This window comes from Mustela nivalis, assembly GCF_964662115.1.
Source record: "Mustela nivalis genome assembly, chromosome: 12".
Classification (NCBI taxonomy): Eukaryota; Metazoa; Chordata; class Mammalia; order Carnivora; family Mustelidae; genus Mustela; species Mustela nivalis.
The window spans coordinates 55,939,833-55,961,982 of NC_139031.1; the positions used below are offsets into that span (position 1 = coordinate 55,939,833).

General features: G+C 38.9%; 1 protein-coding gene across 7 annotated transcripts in view; it reads left to right on the plus strand.

The window, feature by feature from the left end:
* Positions 1–22,150, plus strand: part of CRPPA (CDP-L-ribitol pyrophosphorylase A) — a 302,846-nt gene that overhangs the window by 22,722 nt on the left and 257,974 nt on the right. For all 7 annotated transcript variants that reach the window (XM_082693009.1, XM_082693007.1, XM_082693011.1 and 4 more), the window contains exon 3: positions 15,038–15,187. In XM_082693009.1, coding sequence (XP_082549135.1) covers positions 15,038–15,187 — 150 coding nt within the window. The remainder of the gene's footprint in view (positions 1–15,037; positions 15,188–22,150) is intronic.

The window sequence follows — 22,150 nt, forward strand, 5'->3', positions numbered from 1 at the left end:
AAATTTACAGTATATCCTGATGTGGCATGTTTTTGTTGATTTTTAATAAGAATTTTCTGTGTCTCCTGGATTGGGATCTCTGTTTTCTCTCCTGATCAGGGAAGTTTTCATCTATTTCTTCAAATAAGCCTTCTGTCTCCTTTTCCCTCTCTTCTTCCACTGGGACTCCTATGATATGAACCCTACTATGTTTGGTGGAGTTACTGAATTCCCTAAGTCTACTCTTGTGATCCATAATTCTCCTCTCTTTCATTCAACATTGTTTATAGCTTTTATCCTCTATATCACTTACTCATTCCTCTGCTTCTTCCATCCTTGTGGTCATTACATCCATTTCAGTACTGCTGTTTTAATTTCTGCCTGATTGTTTCTTAGCTTCTTTCTTCTCTGTTGTAAGGTTCTCCCTATTGTCTTCCATGTTTTTCTCGAGCCTTATTATGGTTACTTTAAATTCCCCACCAGTCATATTACTTGTATCTGTTTTGATTAGATCTCTGGCCACTACCTTTTCTTGTTCTTCCTTTTGGAATGAATTCTTCCATCTTAGCATTTTTATAGGTCTCTGTCATCTTGTGTGTGTTAGAAAAGCCTGTTATGTTGCTACTCCTGAGAGTAATGACTTTATGAAGAAGAGATTATATAGTTTCTAGGACCTGGTGCTTCAGGGAGTGCCTCTGGTGTGTATTTGGTGCTCTGTGCTCTGCTGCTGAGTTTTGGCTGCTCTGACCCACAGGTCAGTCATCTGCAGAGGCTCTTCTGGCCTGTAGTGGGCAGTGTTGGAACCTTGGCTAGAGTGTGGCAAGTTTAAACTAAATGTGCTCTGGTCTGCTTGTTAAATGAGACCTGATACTACTTCCACTGACACTGAAACCTTGTAGAACTCTATGGTTGGAAGATGTGATATGCACGGATGGAGGGATGGGCTGTGCTAGTCTTTTAGGGGGAGGGTCTTGCCATGCTGGGTTGGACACAGGTTTTACCTAGACGGGCAGTCACACCAGAGCCCGGGGGCACGGAATTTGCACAAAGCAGGCTAAACAACCAGTGTCTGGGCTGGCTGTCCTCAGTAGGTATCTCTGCATCTATGCCGAGGGGTGGAGGAGGGAAATGGTGCCCACTGGCTCCTTTGTCCCTAGAGAGACGTTTCTGGAAACTCTACCTCTCACAGATGCTAGAAGAGCAAACAGTTTCTCCCTTTGTGTCTTAGGTGATCCTCAAATCATGCAGTATTCCCCAGGGTTGTCTCCAGCAGCAGGGCAGTGCCCTGGGGCTCTATTCCAGCCTGACCTCTAAAAATGTCAGCTTTGAGCCCGTGCTGGTTGTAAAAACTCCAATCAGCCTGTCTAGTTTTTCCAGCCAGTGGCTTTTGGGAAATATTCTCCTCCTGCATTCCCCTCTGCATTCTTCTCTCTCTTTGAGCTCCCTCTGTGACCAGGGCTCCCTCACCTCTATAGTACTTATGAAGCGTTTCTTCCCAAATGACATCTCCACACTGTGTGCTTTCCTCAGTGTGGCTTCTTCTCTCACTTTAGTTGTGCAGTTGTTCTGTCAGTACTCAGTCAATTTCTTGGGCATTCAGAACGATTTGATAAGTACCTAGTTACGTTAGAGGGACAAGGAAAGTCTAGGGTCCTCCCAACGCATTGCTGTCTTAGCTGTGGAGTGTCTGTCAGGTGGATTTTATTTTATTTATTTATTTTTTTTGTCAGGTGGATTTTAAAGTCCCTTATTTTTCTCAGGTAATGTGCACTCCCTCTAATATGGGACTAGATAAGAATTTTTTTTTCTCTTGCTTTGGATTTATTCAGAAGTTTTGATTTACATCTTACCATTTCTAGAAACCTCTGTACCATTATCCTATAAATATTGACCTTGCTCCAGCTTTATCTTTTACTTCTACATCACTGTATGTATGGTAAACCTTACCCTGTCCTCTTACCACCTGTGTGTGTGTGTGTGTGTGTGTGTGTGTGTGAGAGAGAGAGAGAGAGAGAGAGAGAGAGAGAGAGAGAAAGAAAGAAAGAGAGAGAGAGGTTTCTTCTGGAGAACTTCAGTTTTCATTTTTTCGGCCCTAATGTAATCTCTTGTTGAAGTAGTCTTCAATTAAAAATTCAATTTCTAGAAGTTTGACTCAGTCCTTTTCAAATGTTATTGGCCTCCTTTTTCTTAGGATTATGTATTCTTTTTTCAGTGTTTAAAGATGAATATTTAATACATTATAGCTAATGTAATTTTTTGTAGTTTTTCACTTCATTTGTTCACTTGTGATTTGTTTTGTCTTCTGTTGAGTAAACTATATTGTAGGCCCATGTTTGGCAAGACAATGTAAGTAGGAGTCCTTTGGGCATGGGATGAGGATGTGTTTCTGGAACAGATTTGTGTTGGTTCTGCTGGGGATCCCAAGGGTTTTACCATTTAGGGATCTCTTTATGTTAATTTTTGGCTTGAGGTTTTATCCATCTTACGGTAATGTTAAGCCGAAACGTGAACTCACATCAAATTAAGGTAACAGGGAGATTCCCCTCCCTGTCAGAATTCCAGCCAGGACAGCAGAGAATTCTGTGCAGTGTTACTACACTGGATACTTGTACTTTGGGTGGTTTACCTTTTAAATGGTTACATGCATCTTTATGTGAGGGCCACAGTTCTAACTGGCCAAGCATGGGCTCAAAATGTCAGTCCTCATTCCTTCTCATTTGTTTAAACTAAAGCCTCTTACTAACCTAAAGTATCTCTGCTGTTTTCCTTGGATTCTGGCTCTGATGTTAGTCCTAGGGAGTTAATCAGTGAATCCTCATTCTGAAAAACTTTGTAAAGAAAAAAACCTTTTCAAGTCACACTGGGGAAAAAAGCTGTTAGTAACATTTTTCCTGAACTACTTAAAAAGCAAGATGTTTTGCAAGATAATTTGTCAGCCATTTTGCTGAAAGTACAAGAGTTTTACTAAGTATAAATTACTTGTATATTTCTGAATAATTAAAAGTCCAGAGGTGCAAAAGCAGTAACAAGGACATTGTTTTAAGAGAGATGTTGGCAGGGGCGCCTGGGTGGCTCAGTGGGTTAAAGCCTCTGCCTTTGGCTTAGATCATGATCTCAGGGTCCTGGGATCAAGCCCCACATCAGGCTCTCTGCTCAGCAGGGAGCCTGCTTCCCTTCCTCTCTCTCTGCCTGCCTCTCTGCCTACTTGTGATTTCTCTCTGTCAAATAAATAAATAAATAAATAAATAAATCTATCTTTAAAAAAAAAAAAAAGATCTTGGCAAAGGTAAAATAAGTTGGAACACAGGAATGTGAGAGAATCATGTTAGGACTTCTAAGCTAGCTATCATATTCGAAGAACTGCCTGGAATAACATGAATATGAAAATGACAGTGTATCAAGGAAGCAGCCTCCTTGAGATGTGCTCCTGAGGGAAGACACTTCCTTAATTACTTGCATGAATTTAAACCCTCTGTTTTTGTATTTCTAATCATGTTTCATCCTCTCCTCCCTAATCAACTTCTGACAATAACAGTCACATTTATTGCTCCTGCTTTTGCACCTTCAGTTTATTCCTGTGCACAGCAATCTCGTGTTTTTCTTCTCTAACTGCTCTGTCCAAACTCACCTGTGGCTTTTCAATTCCCAAATTAGATAAGCATTTTTAGTCTGTTGTAAAATAAGGAACTTGACTGGCTTTTATACTTGGTTCCTTGAAGGGATAATGGAAATAACTGGGATTTTCTGAGTAGTAGGATGGTTGTTATTTTTTATGAGTCCCATAGCACTCCCCTGAGTTAATGAGATCACTCAGGATGGAGCATGGTCACCAGAAATACTAATGATTTCTAATTACCAATGGTGATTGGAGATTTGAGGCTTTGAATCAGCTCTACCTCTGGGAGAGAGGAATCAGGCTGGAGACTGAATTCAACCACATGGTCAGTGATTCAGTTACTCACACTGCCAAAATGATATCCCAGTAAAAATCTTGGATGCTGAATGAAGCTCAGGGGGGCTACCTGGTTGAACAGTTATGTGCTGACAACATAGCAGCTGCTTATTCCACAAGGAGAGGGCACCCAGGAAGCTATGTTGTTCACTCTCTCAGACCCTACCCTATGTCTCTCTTCATTTATCTGCTCTGATAAAATATCCTTGGTCATAAATGTGTAATCTGAAGTAATTACAATAAAAATGCAGTCCTAATCATTTTCTGGAGTTCCAGGAGTTTTGATGTACCTCGGTGGGGGCTGTGAGGACCTCCTGGACTTGGAGCCAGTGGGTCAGGAGTGTATGTGGTGTGAGAATCCCACTTGTATCTGGTGTCTAGTTGTAATAGCAGTCTGGTTGTGAACTGTGGGGGTTGTGGCTGATAGTAGAAATGAATTGTATTATAATACACCAGTGTATACAGAATGGCTTCATTAATTTTGACAGTTTTAACCAGATCTTCCTTCTGCAACTTTCTCTACCTTGTCTTCTGTGACTGTAGTCTTTACTACTTTTTTCTTGACTGCTTTTTTCAGATCCATCTTCCATAAACATTCCCTTTAACTTGTATTATAACTTAATAAAGTACTTCTGAGCAATCAAAATCATGCCCACATTACTTAATTGAAAAAAATGACATACAGTAAAATTTGCTTTAGGGAAGGTGCATAGTCTGAGTGTTTATAACTGTATAGAGGATTGTAATCACAATAGAACTTTCTCAAACTACAAAGAATTGCTTCCTGGTGCTGCTTGGTACTCAGACCCTTGCTCTGTTCCTAATCCTTGTCAACTACTGATACTGCTGTTTTTCTCTCTTCCAGACTACTTTATGAAAAGAATGCTACACAATATAACTTTGTGAGATGATTATTCTACTTGGTAAAAAGCATTTACATGTAACCATTTTAACTACTACTTGACATGTTCTTTCCAAAATCTCTCATGCTACACCTTCTCTGCTATAATTCCAGACCTTGTATGTTCAACTTCCAACTGAACAGAACCACTTAAATTTGCTTTTTTCAGCATGTCTGAGATCATGTGTAAGTCTGAATTCATTAATTCTCCCTGATCTCTTTCCTTGAATTAGCTTCTGGATACAAGGGGGGAACCATTGATTTCCTGTCTTTCCCCTCACTCCTAAGAGGAAATAACCCAAGACTTGAAGTTTAGAAAGATCGCGGTCTCCCTGGTTTAATATGTGGAGTACAGGAGGAGATTGAGAGAGCTATCATTAGTTTGGGATCTGCAGTATTGTTCGCGCTGAGTGATGAAGGTCTATTTCAGCCAGTTGAAACAGAGAAGTAGAGATTGGGAAAAAATGTTGAGGGAACTGGATTGGCCGGACCTGATGGGACAATGTGAGTCATAAGGTAATAAGACATGTGTATTTTTGTATGCTTCAGTTTCTCTTTGCCATTCCCTGCCAGTACACCTGATTTTCTTGTGCTCCTGACCTCCCTGCATCCTCCCAAGGTTTTGTGAAATTAGTTCAGACACTGAATTGCTTGTCAAAACTCAGCAGACCTGCTGACTGATGGCTATAGTACTTAAAGAGTTTCTTTTTAAATTGTTTTTTTTTTTTAAAGATTTTATTAGAGAGTGAGTGAGCTCACAGGAGCAAGGGGGAGGGGCAGAAGGAGAGGGAGGAGCAGACTCCATTCTGAGCAGGGAACCCCAGTGCTGATCCCAGGACCCTGAGATCATAACCTGAGCCCAAGACCGATGCTTAACTGACTGAACCACCCAGGTGCCCCTAATTAAAGAGTTTCAACTGCTTGTGAGCTAATCAGCACTTGACCAAGGTACATCTTACTGCTTACCTCATGAAAGAGTCCCCTATGCTTTATATTGGATGGTTTTTCCAGTATTTAAGGCAAAAGGGGTTTTTATAAACTTGGAAACCTTATTATTATTATTATTATTTTCTATACCTGAATATGGAAGTGGCACAGTATTCCCCAACCTTGGCACAACTGACATTTTGGGTAAGATACTCTCTGGGGGCCTATACCATGTCCTGTAGGATGGTTAACAACATTAGTTTTTAGTTAGAAAATCTGAGTCCTTTTCTGAAGAGAAACAGCGTGATTTAATAACCAGAAACTCTGACATGGGAGGGGGGTGTGAATGTGTGGGCAATCTGTGTTTTATAACAGGGCTATACTTAGTAATGATTAAAGAGCACTTCAGAAGTAAAAGTTATTATGTGTACATCAGGAACAATATACTCATTGATAACCCAGTATTAGAAATTTATGGAAAGTATTTTGGGCTTATTTTATTTTTTTTATTTTTTATTTTTTTAAGATTTTATTTATTTATCAGACAGAGAGAGGGGGAAGAGAGCAAGCACAGGCAGACAGAATGGCAGGCAGAGGCAGAGGGAGAAGCAGGCTCCCTGCCGAGCAAGGAGCCTGATGTGGGATTCGATCCCAGGACGCTGGGATCATGACCTGAGCCGAAGGCAGCTGTTTAATCAACTGAGCCACCCAGGCGTCCCTTGGGCTTATTTTAAAAGAGCTGAAAAATGACTTGACAGGTGATGATATTTTCCAAACAAAGTATCATAAGTAGAATTGACCTTGGCTAATAGTAACTTGTGCTGGCTTTCTACTGGTTAGTTTTGAGCATGATCAAATGTGTTGAAGCTCAGAGTTCAGTATTAGGTGGGTGTCAGGTAATACATGCTCCTGGGCTATTGGATTCTGTATCTTACTGGAGGGAAAGAAATATTGGTATTAAGTGCTACACCTAAAGAAGCCATTTAATTTGGGAAAAGCAGTGAGTTCTGATTATCTAGTGGGAAAGTTGAGACTTACTTTCACAAAAGTTGAAGTGCCAAGGGCACATGGTGAATTACTCCCTGATTACTATGGAATGAGGTAAAACTTGATCTGTTCTTGAAGTTGAAAAGCCCACTACATGAAAAGGGTTTTTTTTGGTTTGTTTGTTTGGTTTTTTTTTTGCTTTTTAAAAACTACTATCCTGTATATTCCATGTATTACTCTCAAAGTTGGAAGGAGCACAGATCAAGGAACTATGGTATATCTAGGGCTTAAAATGCAATAAAGCTTATTAAACATTCAGAACATTTAAGAAGAACACTTGAGATCATTTTAGATATAAGTTAAATGGTACTACTTTGATTTTCATGAATTAAAGTTGAATATATCAAATGAGGGTCTTATTTTTGCTGCATATCCTTTTTTAGGGGCACTTGCAGTGATGGAACAATTTGTACAGATTCTTATAATATGCTTGCATTTCTGTATTGAATATATTATTTTTTATGGAAGGAGATTGGAGGTAATCTGTTATCAAACTATGAAATAGTCAAATTCTCAAAATGGCCAATGATTACCTTTGGAGATGGGATTGTGTAAACATTTATTAAGTAGTCTTGGAATAAAGACAACTCAGCTAAATGAAATTGTACTTATATACTCAAGATTTCTATAGTGCAGTGTCATAATTAGCTTGAGTACAGATATGTGAATAGGAATGCATGTCAGTACCTGCTCTGTGTATGGATAATTATTGTTTAAATGTGCTTTTAAAAGTAAACAAGAGGTGGGGTTCATTTTTCCACATTGTTTGATTTGTATCTATGATGATATCCCTGCATTAACATGTGGAAATACTTGGATAGATTAGCTTGAGAGGCAGGTAATCAGTGTGGTGCTGAGCTGTTAAGCCTCCATTCAGGGCTTATTAGGCTAATTCCAAATGAGACAATATATTGGACAAATTCAGACTTCTGCTTCATATAACAAACTATCCAGATGGCTCTATTCTAGAAGCAGCTAAATGACTCTATCCATACTTGTGTTTTAATTTTGAACCTTTAAATTTCAGAAAAGATCAATATAACTGATGATTTATATCTGAATAAAAGTCTCTTTCTATGGAAATAGCTGTGGAGTACATGCCTGGCAATTTTAGCATCTTTCTTCTCCATTTGTTTAAACCAAATAGCTGCGTGAGTGGTAATTAGAAGAAAAACAGGGTCAGCCAAAGAGTGTTTTTTTGTTTTGTTTTGTTTGTTTTTACATGTGACCCTTTTCCTGGGCATTTTATTGTAAGCCAGTAGTGACTTTGTATTTTAAGTGGTCTTCCTATTGTGTTCCTTGATATGACATCTCTAGACTTCCATTAAACCAGAACCTTACTAAGTCTGGAATATTACATCCGAAATGTGGATGGGTTTTTTCTCTTGAGAAGTTTTTAGTAGTCAAAATGAGAGTCCATAAATCCCCTTTTTAAATTTCTTAACAGTGTAACCTGAAAAGTGCTTTGGACACCTCTAGATCTACCACCTGAACATTATAGTCATTTAAAAACTATATCCCGCCTTAGGGTGCCTGGGTGGCTCAGTGGGTTAAGCCTCTGCCTTGGGCTCAGGTCATGATCTCAGGGTCCTGGATAGAACCCTCATCGGGCTTTCTGCTCTGCGGGAGCCTGCTTTCCTTTCTCTCTCCGCCTACCTCTCTGCCTACTTGGGATCACTGTATCTATGTCAAATAAATAAATAAAATCTTAAAAAAAAAACCCAAAAAACTATATCCCTGCCTTGATCCTATTAATTTTCCCCATATGTATAAACATCCTGAAATTTGTTTTTCTTCTTTTTTTTTTTCTTGTTGCATGTATCCCTAAAGGACATATTAGGTTTTTATGCCTTTTAATATCCCACTATCAAGTATAAAGTATAAAGGTCTGTATGCTTTTTAGTTTCCCTCTCTAAAGTATAAAGTAAAAAAAAAGAAAGTGTATCATTTAACTTCTGTTTTGCTTTTATTTTGACAGTACTTTTGCAAAAAAATACATTTAGGAAAATTATTCATATGAATCTTTGCCGCTATTATGTGTTCATGATCACTGCTTTATATCACCATTCATCTATTTGTGGTTGGTGAACATGTTTAATTTTTGCCAGTGTAAGCATTGTTAGCATGAACATTATTATTGTCCTAAGTACATGAACAAGGATTTCACTAGCGTCAAGATAAAATGCATTTTACCATTTTGATCAGATGATGCTAAATTACTTTCTGAACATGTACTAATTCCCCTTGATAGAGTATAACAAGAGTTTGAGTTAAAGCCATATCCTTACCAATTGATTCTGTTAGACTCACTTTTTCCTAATCCAGTTAGTAGGAAATGCTTTCTCTCGGTAGTTTAGTCTTTTGTTAATATCTTGGGTAATTTTTCAAGTACTTAAAGATTTATATGTTCTCATTGATTTGCCCATGAGAGTCTTTTGTCCCTATTTCTGTTTTTTTTTTTAAATTTAAATTTTAGATACATACATGTATTTCTCAAGTAAAAACTGATTTCTAGGAAATATTTCCATATTGTACATACAAATACTCTGCTAGTTATATGCCTCATAATAATTTTCTTACAATTTATTTTAATGTAGTGAAAAACACTGATGTCTTCTCTTATGGTCTTTGTTCTCTGTATGAGGTCTGAGGGAGGAAGGATGGGTACCTGGGGTTCAGATGGTGGCTTTGGAAACATTGAAATATATGCTGATGTGGTTGAGTTTGAAGGTAATGGGGCTTGCTGATGGATTCAGTTTGGAATATGGGAGGAGAGAAATCAATGATAAGCAAGGTATTTGACAAGAACAGCTAGAAGAATAGAGTTGACCTTTATGAAAATAGGAAGTGTATGGAAGAGTAGGTTTGGATTGTGTGCTATGTCTGAAATAAAAACTTATCTCAGTATTTTATAGTTGAGGTGTATCTCTTGATCTGAGAAATTAAATAGGGTATTTGGTTATGGAAGTCCAGAATTTGAGGATTACATGGATGGCTGTATAGATTGGGAAGTTCTCATATAGATGGTATGTGAAGTGTTGTGGCTCGATGAGGTCACTTACAGAATGAGTGTAGCTAGAGAACTTTGAAGCCCCAGCATGGGAACAATTGACTATTTAGAGTGAGGTTTTAGAGTGTGGGAATGAGGTGGTTGAGAATGTTTCAGAAAGCCAAGTGAACAGACGTTCTTGAGAAGACTGAGCTCTCCATTGAATTTGGCCATGTGGGGATCATAGGTGATCTTGGTAAATATGTCTCTATACATTTGGGGAGACATAATCCTCATTTGATTGCAGAGAACACGGGAAGAGGCAGACATTGCAGTACTAAGTAGTACAGGTAACTTGGCTGCTTCAGCAGACTTTTGTTTGAAACTGACTAGGAGAAATGTGGTCCTACTTGGAAGACAGGTGTGATCAGAGGAGGAATGACTTGACTGGAGAGGTCCTAGAATGTCTGGACAATAATGAATATAGTTGAGAGAAGAAATGAAAATTGATCAGGCAGCATAGAAGGAGTATTGTTGCTGTAGAGAAAGACAGGAGAGGGAATGAGTGCCAGACAGTAGGTAGGGATGCTGGCTTCTGCAAAGGAGCTTGGGAATTTTTATAGTTCGCAGAGAATACATTTTAAACTTTGTTGTTAAATCATACATGTTTTCTTTCTGACACTACTGTAAATAATTTTGTTCTTTTCCAGTGCTTCACCGCTAATGTAGAGATAGAAGTGATCTTTTTTTGTTTATTCCTAGTTTTTTTTTTCTTTTTTAAGGGAATTCATCAGAATTTTTTAAACAATATTGTCTGTAAATGGAGATAGTTTCACTCCTTTTGGATACCTTTATTAGTTTTTTTTCTTTGACTAATTTTTCTGACTAGAATTTCCAGTACAATGTTTAACAGAAGTGGTGACAGTGGATATATTTCTGTTCCTGATATTAAAGTGAAAATACAGAGTATTTTTCAAACATGATGTTACCTGTGGGTTTTTCATAATTGGCCTTTATTGGCTAGAGTTCTATTCCTAATTTTGTTGCATTTTTTTTTCATGAAGGAGTGTTGCATTTTATCAGATGTTCTTTCTGTATCTTTTGATGTGTTCTTGTTTTTGCCCTTTATTAATGTGATAAATGACATTGATTTTTGGTATGTTTAATCAGTTTTGCATTCATGGGATAAATCCCACTTGGTTATGGTATGTAATACTTATTATATATTGCCAAATTTGGTTTGTTAGTATTTTGTTGAAGATTTATGCCTCTGTATTCATCAGGGGTTTTAGTCTGTAGTTTACTTTTTTGTGATACCTTTGTCTGGTTTTGGTAATACTTACATTACAGAGTGAGTTAGGAAGCATTCTCTGCTATATTACTTACTGGAATAATATGAGGAATTAATATTGAAGAGGGTTTTTTTTTTTTTTTTTTTTGGTGTGACCAGAGAAGCTGCCTGGGCTTTCCCCCCATACAAAATAAAAATTGCTAATTGTGTTTTCTTACTTGTTACAGGTCCATTCATATTGTCTGTTGTTGAATCAGTTTTTGTAGTCGATGCCTTTCTAGGAAACCGAAATTTCATCTCATTTGCCAAAATCCAGTTGTTCATAGTTCTATATTCCTTACTTCTGTGAGGTTGGTAGAAACACCATCACTTTGATTCCTGATTTCACTAATTAGAATCCCCTCCCCCTCCCTTGGTTTGTCCAGTTAAAGGTTTGTCAATCATGTTAATTCTTTCAAAGAACTGATTTTGAATATTGATTATTTTTTTCTATTTTTATATTCTACTGCATTTATTCTAATCTCTATTTACTACTTATACTTGATTTAGTTTGAGGGTTTTGTTGTTGTTGTTGTTATTGTTTCTTTCCAAAAACTCAAGGTAGGAGGGTACCCTTTAATGTAGAAGGTTTTTGCCTTGAGAATGTCTCTATACATAGACATTCACAGCTATGAATTTCCCTCTTAGAACTGTTTCAGCCGCATGCTGTGTTTCATAATGTATCTTTTCATCTCATTATCTTCTATTTTCCCAGTTTCTTCTTGAATTCATTATTAGTATGTTCACCTTCCACAGTTTTGAAATTCTGACATGTAAAAGTTTTTTGACAGATTTTTTTGAGGTATAATTGGTATACAACATAAATTGCAGGTGTACAACACAATGCTTCAGCATTTGTTCACATTCTGAAATGATCACCAAAATAAGTTAACATCTGTCACCAGACATAGAGAATCCTTTCCTTAGGATTTTTAAGATCTCTAGGCAACTTGATACTATGCAGTATTAATCATAGTCCATGCTGTACATTATATCCCTGGGATTAAGTTGTCACCAGAAGTTTTACGTTTTGGCTACTTTCACCCATTTTGCCCACCTCTGTCCTCCCACTTCTGCCCACTACCAATCTGTTGTATCTTTGAACCCCCTCCCCCCTTTTTTTGATTACATATGTAGGTGAGATCATAAGGTCTTCTCTGACTTGGTTCACTTAACACATTGCCCTCGAAGTCCATCCATGTTGTTGTTGAAAATACTTTCTTTGTTGAAACAAGTTCTTTATAGCTGAAAAATATTTCCTTGTGGATATATGCAGCACCTTTCCTTTATCCATTCATTGCTTGGTAGACCTTTACGTAATTTATTATTTCTGTATGATGATAGTCTCCCTCCCAATTTCTCAGACTTACTGTTACTGTATCCTGTGACTTTGCTGATCTGTTTCAGTGAAGTCGTTTTCTCCCCCTACCCAGTGAAGTCTCCACAGTCCCTCACAGAGGGTGTAGTCTTGGTGGTGAATGTAGCTAGGCTGGAATGAAAGTAGTTTAGTAGGGTTCCTTTTGTCTTTCTTTGTTAGTCTCTTACTGTATCTGATGTCACACTTAACTGATAAACTGTATTCATTGCCTGCAAATTGATTTCTTTTCTTTTTTCTCCTTCCTTCCTTCCTTCCTTCCTTCCTTCCTTCCTTCCTTCCTTCCTTCCTTCCTTCCTTCCTTCCTTAACAATTCCTGAGGTATAAAATGCTCTATACTCTGATTCAATTAAACTTTGGTTCCATTGCAAGGATAGTTTTTGAGGTCAGTATTGGAAGTTTGCTCTGATTCCATGGGGTTGTTGTTACTTTTCTCTTTCTGTAGTTCTCTCTGGTAAACTAGCTTGCCAGCTGTTGAGGTTTTTGCTGTTTCATAGCTACCATCTTCCTCTTAATTGTCTAGCACGATAGTCTCTGTTTCTTCTTCCAGGGTACTTAGATTTAAACTTGGTCATTGTCGGATACATACAAGGTGAGTTTTCTTCGGGGGAACTTGATAGCTCTATTCTTGCACCCCGTCTCTCTCCCTATAGAAAATTACCACACCGCTGCTTGGTGGGGCATGATGCCCTGTTTTTCTAGGTGACACTCCTATTTCATGAGCAGCGTGGTCCGTAGAGACATTTGAGGACTCTAACCTTTTGTTATGCTTCTGGTGAAAACCTCTGCCCTATGTGAGATTGGTTGTTAAGGGTTTTCAGGGCCCAGGATTCATTCTGTGCTTACGATGACTGGGTTAGATACTTTACTTGGGAGTGGAGCCTGTGTAGTGGGAAGGGAGTCTCCAGTCTCTTGTCCACAGTTGGCTTTAATTTAGCCTCTGTGACCTGGAGCTGAGTGGTAGTGGGAGAGAAAGGCCCCATCTTTTCAAGCCGTATCTACTCCTTGTGGAATTTCCATCACACTGAGCTGGATGGATGATTAAGGAAGAAATAGATTGCGGCTTTGAGTACCACAAGCACTATTTTTACCAAGATTTAGTTGATATTCTTGAAAAATGTTTCATCTGCTGCATGCCCTTCAAGGATTTTAAATGGTTGTTTTAAAGTATTTAAGTATAAAATATTAAGTAAAAATAAGTATTTAAAATATTTTTCACTAGTTCCTTTGCTGGAGAGAGTCTGCTCAAGTCCTCATGCTGACATTTTGTGACTCATTCTCTCTTTCAAATAGATTTGCTTCATGGCTTGGTATAGAATTCCAGTATTATGTATATATAGTTGCAATATAAATAGAACTTTTACCTTAAAAGCTGTGTGTGTGTGTGTGTGTGTGTGTGTATGCATGCAAGTCTGTTTCTTTTAACTTTTATTGATATGTGTCAGGCTTGACCAATTAGGTTTTCTCCTTATTTATCTTTCGCCTACATGGACATCTCTCCCTCCCTGTCAGCCCTGGCGATCTCATTTTTGCTTTTATTTCTAGGCTCCAAACTCCTACTTGAGTCCTTGGAAATGGTGACAGTTTATAAACTGTCTACTTGGCTCACATATTAGCTTTGATTTTCAGCCAGTCGCTGGGGTTATATAAGCTAGTTTATAGGCTGTCTATCTTGCACAGATACTGGTCTTCTCCAGACCAAATTGGCTGTGGCTCATTGATTTGATGTGCTGTAATACCTACGTGTTTGTTACATGGAAGATAAGAACTTTTGGAGGTGGTTCCTTAATGGCCTACCACAGAAACTGTGTTTTAAAGCTGCTTCTCCAAAGCATTTGTCTGGTAATGACCTTCCAGGCTACAATGAAACACTGCTAAAGATGAAAGGGATAAATCATCAGGTATCAAGGTGCCTTTCTGTTTTGTTTAGATGCATCTATAAAGGAGACAGCTTTTATCAGAGCAATTGAAATCAGTCATTACTTTATCTGAGGGAATGTTGCTCTGAGAAGGTTTGAAAGGTATGGTTTTTTAAAATAGGAATTAGACATAAATTTGTTGTTAATTAGGCTCAGTCTCATTTTGGGGATCTTAGGGAAGAGCAGTCTTATTCCTTAATTATCTGTGTTGAAAGTAAAACTTTTGAAGTCACACTAATACATACTGATGTGTAATCCATGTCCGTTTTTTTGCACAGTAACTCTTCCTTCACCCTTCTGCCTTCATGGAATACCCGCTTGGATCTCACCATTCTGATCTAGTATTAGATTTCAATGTCCACTTACCAAAAGGATTTGTGAACCTATAATGAAAAAAAAAAATCTCTATCTCTTATATAGAACTGTAATATTAAGAAAGAGGGTTTTGATTGTGAAATACTGATTTATGAGCCAAATCAACTCTTGTTTAAATATTTTCTTGAGGTTATTTGTTCAAGCCAGGAATAAAATCTCCTCAGAATGAGGGAGTTCAGTGTTTGACTTTGAAATTTGCTCCAGGTGAAATAAATGTTAACTGGATCTCTGTTTGTTCTTCAGGCAGCAGGAGCAGTTCGACCTCTTGTATCTACAGTAATCAGTCCCTCTGCAGATGGTCACTTAGACCATTCACTAGAACGTGCCAGACACAGAGCAAGTGAAATGCCACAGGCTTTTCTGTTTGATGTGATCTATGAAGCATATCAGCAGGTAAGAATCTTGGTTTCTGAAAATGGCTGTGTGGGGGGTCTGCAAGAATATTCCCCTTTCTGGGAATTTGCTGGAAGATACTGCATATAGTTGGACTCAAGTTAAAATTGCTACCAGTGAAGTAGAGAGACTTCACAGCTGAATCATAGGAGAAGCACATGCAGAGTCTGGGAGAATCCATGTGTCCTCTTGCTTAGGTTCTTGGCTTCCCCTGAAGGGTCACACAAAGCATCTTCTTTCCCACCAGCTATGAAAATTCAGCAGCATGTGGGTGATAGTTCTCTCCGGGGAAGCCCATTAGAGACTAGTGTTCGGGGTATGACTTGGGGTTGGTCATAGGCATCCCCTGTCTTAGCATCTACAACAATTTCAGATTCCTGGAAGGAAAGCAGGTGTCTAACAGTAGCAGTGTTGTTTATGCAAATAGTATGACCATAGTGAACCACACTTACTGTTCACTGAGAAAAACTGCATGAGCCAATTTCCCATATCTAGGTGGAAGGGTAGTCTTTCTAACCATTTAAGGCCTGGATGGTAAGTTACCTGCACAGCTATAGATACCTTTAACATTTGAGTTCACAAACCAGCTTCCTTTAAAATCTCACATAATCACTTCGTGTTTAGATTATCTAGATAATTTTTTTTTAAATTTTAATTTTTTATAAACATATATTTTTATCCCCAGGGGTACAGGTCTGTGAATCACCAGGTTTACACACTTCACAGCACTCACCAAAGCACATACCCTCCCCAGTGTCCATAATCCCACCCCCTTCTCCCAAACCACCTCCCCCCAGCAACCCTCAGTTTGTTTTGTGAGATTAAGAGTCACTTATGGTTTGTTTCCCTCCCAATCCTATCTTGTTTCATTTATTCTTCTCCTACCCACTTAAGCTCCCATGTTGCATCACCACTTCCTCATATCAGGGAGATCATATGATAGTTGTCTTTCTCTGCTTGACTTATTTCGCTAAGCATGATACGCTCTAGTTCCATCCATGTTGTCGCAAATGACAAGATTTTATTTCTTTTGATGGCTGCATAGTATTCCATTGTGTATATATACCACATCTTCTTGATCCATTCATCTGTTGATGGACATCTAGGTTCTTTCCATAGTTTGGCTATTGTGGACATTGCTGCTATAAACATTCAGGTGCACGTGCCTCTTTGGATCACTACGTTTGTATCTTTAGGGTAAATACCCAATAGTGCAATTGCTGGGTCATAGGGCAGTTCTATTTTCAACATTTTGAGGAACCTCCATGCTGTTTTCCAGAGTGGCTGCACCAGCTTGCATTCCCACCAATAGTGTAGGAGGGTTCCCCTTTCTCCGCATCCTCGCCAGCATCTGTCATTTCCTGACATGTTGATTTTAGCCATTCTGATTGGTGTGAGGTGATATCTCATTGTGGTTTTGATTTGTATTTTCCTGATGCCGAGTGATATGGAGCACTTTTTCATGTGTCTGTTGGCCATCTGGATGTCTTCTTTGCAGAAATGTCTGTTCATGTCCTCTGCCCATTTCTTGATTGGATTATTTGTTCTTTGGGTGTTGAGTTTGCTAAGTTCTTTATAGATTCTGGACACTAGTCCTTTATCTGATATGTCGTTTGCAAATATCTTCTCCCATTCTGTCAGTTGTCTTTTGATTTTGTTAACTGTTTCCTTTGCTGTGCAAAAGCTTTTGATCTTGATGAAATCCCAATAGTTCATTTTTGCCCTTGCTTCCCTTGCCTTTGGCGTTGTTCCTAGGAAGATGTTGCTGCAGCAGAGGTTGAAGAGGTTGCTGCCTGTGTTCTCCTCAAGGATTTTGATGGATTCCTTTTGCACATTGAGGTCCTTCATCCATTTTGAGTCTATTTTTGTGTGTGGTGTAAGGAAATGGTCCAATTTCATTTTTCTGCATGTGGCTGTCCAATTTTCCCAGCACCATTTATTGAAGAGGCTGTCTTTTTTCCATTGGACATTCTTTCCTGCTTTGTCGAAGATTAGTTGACTGTAGAGTTGAGGGTCTATTTCTGGGCTCTCTATTCTGTTCCATTGATCTATGTGTCTGTTTTTGTGCCAGTACCATGCTGTCTTGATGATGACAGCTTTGTAATAGAGCTTGAAGTCCGGAATTGTGATGCCACCAACGTTGGCTTTCTTTTTCAATATCCCTTTGGCTATTCGAGGTCTTTTCTGGTTCCATATAAATTTTAGAATTATTTATTTTATTTCTTTGAAAAAGATGGATGGTACTTTGATAGGAATTGCATTAAATGTGTAGATTGCTTTAGGTAGCATAGACATTTTCACAATATTTATTCTTCCAATCCAGGAGCATGGAACATTTTTCCATTTCTTTGTGTCTTCCTCAATTTCTTTCATGAGTACTTTATAGTTTTCTGAGTATAGATTCTGTGTCTCTTTGGTTAGGTTTATCCCTAGGTATCTTATGGTTTTGGATGCAATTGTAAATGGGATTGACTCCTTAATATCTCTTTCTTCTGTCTTGCTGTTGGTGTAGAGAAATGCAACTGATTTCTGTGCATTGATTTTATATCCTGACACTTTACTGAATTCCTGTATAAGTTCTAGCAGTTTTGGAGTGGACTTTTGGGTTTTCCACATATAGTATCATATCATCTGCGAAGAGTGATAATTTGACTTCTTCTTTGCCGATTTGGATGCCTTTAATTTCCTTTTGTTGTCTGATTGCTGAGGCTAGGACCTCTAGTACTATGTTGAATAGCAGTGGTGATAATGGACATCCCTGCCGTGTTCCTGACCTTAGCGGAAAAGCTTTCAGTTTTTCTCCATTGAGAATGATATTTGCGGTGGGTTTTTCATAGATGGCTTTGATGATATTGAGGTATGTGCCCTCTATCCCTACACTTTGAAGAGTTTTGATCAGGAAGGGATGCTGTACTTTGTCAAATGCTTTTTCAGCATCTATGGAGAGTATCATATGGTTCTTGTTCTTTCTTTTATTGATGTGTTGTATCACATTGACTGATTTGCGGATGTTGAACCAACCTTGCAGCCCTGGAATAAATCCCACTTGGTCGTGGTGAATAATCCTTTTAATGTACTGTTGAATCCTATTGGCTAGTATTTTGTTGAGTATTTTCGCATCTGTGTTCATCAAGGATATTGGTCTATAGCTCTCTTTTTTGATGGGATCCTTGTCTGGTTTGGGGATCAAGGTGATGCTGGCCTCATAAAATGAGTTTAGAAGTTTTCCTTCCATTTCTATTTTTTGGAACAGTTTCAGGAGAATAGGAATTAGTTCTTCTTTAAATGTTTGGTAGAATTCCCCCGGGAAGCCGTCTGGCCCTGGGCTTTTGTTTGTTTGGAGATTTTTAATGACTGTTTCAATCTCCTTACTGGTTATGGGTCTGTTCAGGCTTTCTATTTCTTCCTGGTTCAGTTGTGGTAGTTTATTTGTTTCTAGGAATGCATCCAGAATGCATTTGACAATTTCTTCCAGATTGTCAAATTTATTGGCGTAGAGTTGCTCATAGTATGTTCTTATAATAGTTTGTGTTTCTTTGGTGTTAGTTGTGATCTCTCCTCTTTCATTCATGATTTTATTTATTTGGGTCCTTTCTCTTTTCTTTTTGATAAGTCGGGCCAGGGGTTTATCAATTTTATTAATTCTTTCAAAGAACCAGCTCCTAGTTTCGTTGATTTGTTCTATTGTCTTTTTGGTTTCTATTTCATTGATTTCTGCTCTGATCTTTATGATTTCTCTTCTCCTGCTGGGCTTAGGGTTTCTTTCTTGTTCTTTCTCCAGCTCCTTTAGGTGTAGGGTTAGGTTGTGTACCTGAGACCTTTCTTGTTTCTTGAGAAAGGCTTGTACCGCTATATATTTTCCTCTCAGGACTGCCTTTGTTGTGTCCCACAGATTTTGAACCATTGTATTTTCATTATCATTTGTTTCCATGATTTTTTTCAATTTTTCTTTAATTTCCCGGTTGACCCATTCATTCTTTAGAAGGATGCTGTTTAGTCTCCATGTATTTGGGTTCTTTTCAAACTTCCTTTTGTGGTTGAGTTCTAGCTTTAGAGCATTGTGGTCTGAAAATAGGCAGGGAATGATCCCAATCTTTTGATACCGGTTGAGTCCTGATTTAGGACCGAGGATGTGATCTATTCTGGAGAATGTTCCATGTGCACTAGAGAAGAATGTGTATTCTGTTGCTTTGGGATGAAATGTTCTGAATATATCTGTGATGTCCATCTGGTCCAGTGTGTCGTTTAAGGCCTTTATTTCCTTGCTGATCTTTTGCTTGGATGATCTGTCCATTTCAGCGAGGGGAGTGTTAAAGTCCCCTACTATTATTGTATTATTGTTGATGTGCTTCTTTGATTTTGTTATTAATTGGTTTATATAGTTGGCTGCTCCCACGTTGGGGGCATAGATATTAAAATTGTTAAATCTTCTTGTTGGACAGACCCTTTGAGTATGATATAGTGTCCTTCCTCATCTCTTATTATAGTCTTTGGCTTAAAATCTAATTGATCTGATATAAGGATTGCCACTCCTGCTTTCTGATGTCCATTAGCATGGTAAATTCTTTTCCACCCCCTCACTTTAAATCTGGAGGTGTCTTCGGGCTTAAAATGAGTTTCTTGGAGGCAACGTATAGATGGGTTTTGTTTTTTTATCCATTCTGATACCCTGTGTCTTTTGACAGGGGCATTTAGCCCATTAACATTCAGGGTAACTATTGAGAGATATGAATTTAGGGCCATTGTATTGCCTGGAAGGTGACTGTTACTGTATATGGTCTCTGTTCCTTTCTGATCTACCACTTGTAGGCTCTCTCTTTGCTTAGAGGACCCCTTTCAAGATTTCCTGTAGAGCTGATTTGGTGTTTGCAAATTCTTTCAGTTTTTGTTTGTCTTGGAAGCTTTTAATCTCTCCTTCTATTTTCAATGATAGCCTAGCTGGATATAGTATTCTTGGCTGCATGTTTTTCTCGTTTAGTGCTCTGAAAATATCATGCCAGCTCTTTCTGGCCTGCCAGGTCTCTGTGGATAAGTCAGCTGCCAATCTAATATTTTTACCATTGTATGTTACAGACTTCTTTTCCCGGGCTGCTTTCAGGATTTTCTCTTTGTCACTGAGACTTGTAAATTTTACTATTAGGTGATGGGGTGTGGGCCTATTCTTATTGATTTTGAGGGGCATTCTCTGAACCTCCTGAATTTTGATGCTCGTTCCCTTTGCCATATTGGGGAAATTCTCCCCAATAATTCTCTCCAGTATACCTTCTGCTCCCCTCTCTCTTTCTTCTTCTTTTGGAATCCCAATTATTCTAATGTTGTTTCGTCTTATGGTGTCACTTATCTCTTGAATTCTCCCCTCGTGGTCCAGTAGCTGTTTGTCCCTCTTTTGATCAGCTTCTTATTCTCTGTCATTTGGTCTTCTATATCACTAATTCTTTCTTCTGCCTCATTTATCCTAGCAGTGAGAGCCTCCATTTTTGATTGCACCTCATTAATAACTTTTTTGATTTCAACTTGGTTTGATTTTAGTTCTTTTATTTCTCCAGAAAGGGCTTTTATATCTCTTGAGAGGGTTTCTCTAATATCTTCCATGCCTTTTTCAAGCCCGGCTAGTACCTTGAGAATTGTCATTCTGAACTCTAGATCTGACATATTACCAATGTCTGTATTGATTAGGTCCCTAGCCTTCGGTACTGCCTCTTGTTCTTTTTTTTTGTGTTGAATTCTTCCGTCATGTCATTTTGTCCAGATAAGAGTATATGAAGGAGCAAGGAAAATACTAAAAGGGTGGCAACAACCCCAGGAAAATATGCTTTAACCAAATTAGAAGAGATCCCAAATCGTGAGGGGGGAGAAAGGGGATAAAAAGAGGTTCAAAAAGGAAGAAAGAAAGAAAAAAAAGAAAAAAAAAAGAAAAGAAAAGAATTAAAAAAAAGAAAACAAATAAGAAAAATATAAAAAAGAAAAATATATATATTAGATAAACTGGTTAAAAAACGTTAAAAAAAAGGTAAAAGTTAAAAAAAATATTTTACCAGAAGGCGAGAAAAAAAAGACAAAAAAATGAAAAAGAAAAACATTAAATTAACTGCAAGACTAGAAAAAAAATCACAGGGAAAAAGCCATGAGTTCCGTGCTTTGCTTTCTTCTCCTCTGGAATTCTCCTGCTCTCCTTGGTATTGAAACCGCACTCCTTGGTTGGTGAACTTGGTCTCGGCTGGATTTCTTGTTTGATCTTCTGGGGGAGGGGCCCGTTGTAGTGTTTCTCAAGTGTCTTTGCCCCAGGCGGAATTGCACCGCCCTTACCCAGGGGCTGGGGTGAGTAATCCGCTTGGGTTTGCTTTCAGGAGCTTTTGTTCCCTGAGCGCTTTCCGTAGATTTCTGGAGGACGGGAATACAAATGGCGGCCTCCTGGTTTCCGGCCCGGAGGAGCCGAGATCCCAGGGCCCCACTCCTCAGTGCGCCCTCAGAGAACAGCGCCCAGTTACTCCTGTCTGCCTGACCTCCGGCCGCGCTCCGAGCTCATCGAGCCTGCGACCGGTTCAAGGTAACACCGAGCTGCGAGCTTACTGTCGGCTCTGTCTCTGTAGCCGGCTTTCCCGTTCCAATACCCACAAGCTCTGCGACACTCAGACACCCCCATCCTTCTGTGACCCTGCGGGACCTGAGGCCACGCTGACCCCGCGTGGGCTTCGCCCCGGTTTAGCCTCTGGAGCGATGTCCCTCAGCAGAACAGACTTTTAAAAGTCCTGATTTTGTGCGCCGTTGCTCCGCCGCTTGGCGGGAGCCGGCCCCTCCCCCCGGGGTCTATCTTCCCGTCGCTTTGGATTCACTTCTCCGCCGGTCCTACCTTTCAGAAAGTGGTTGTTTTTCTGTTTCCAGAATTGCTGTTCTTCTTCTCTTTGATCTGCCGATGGATTTTCAGGTGTTTGCAATCTTTAGATAAGCTATCTAGCTGATCTC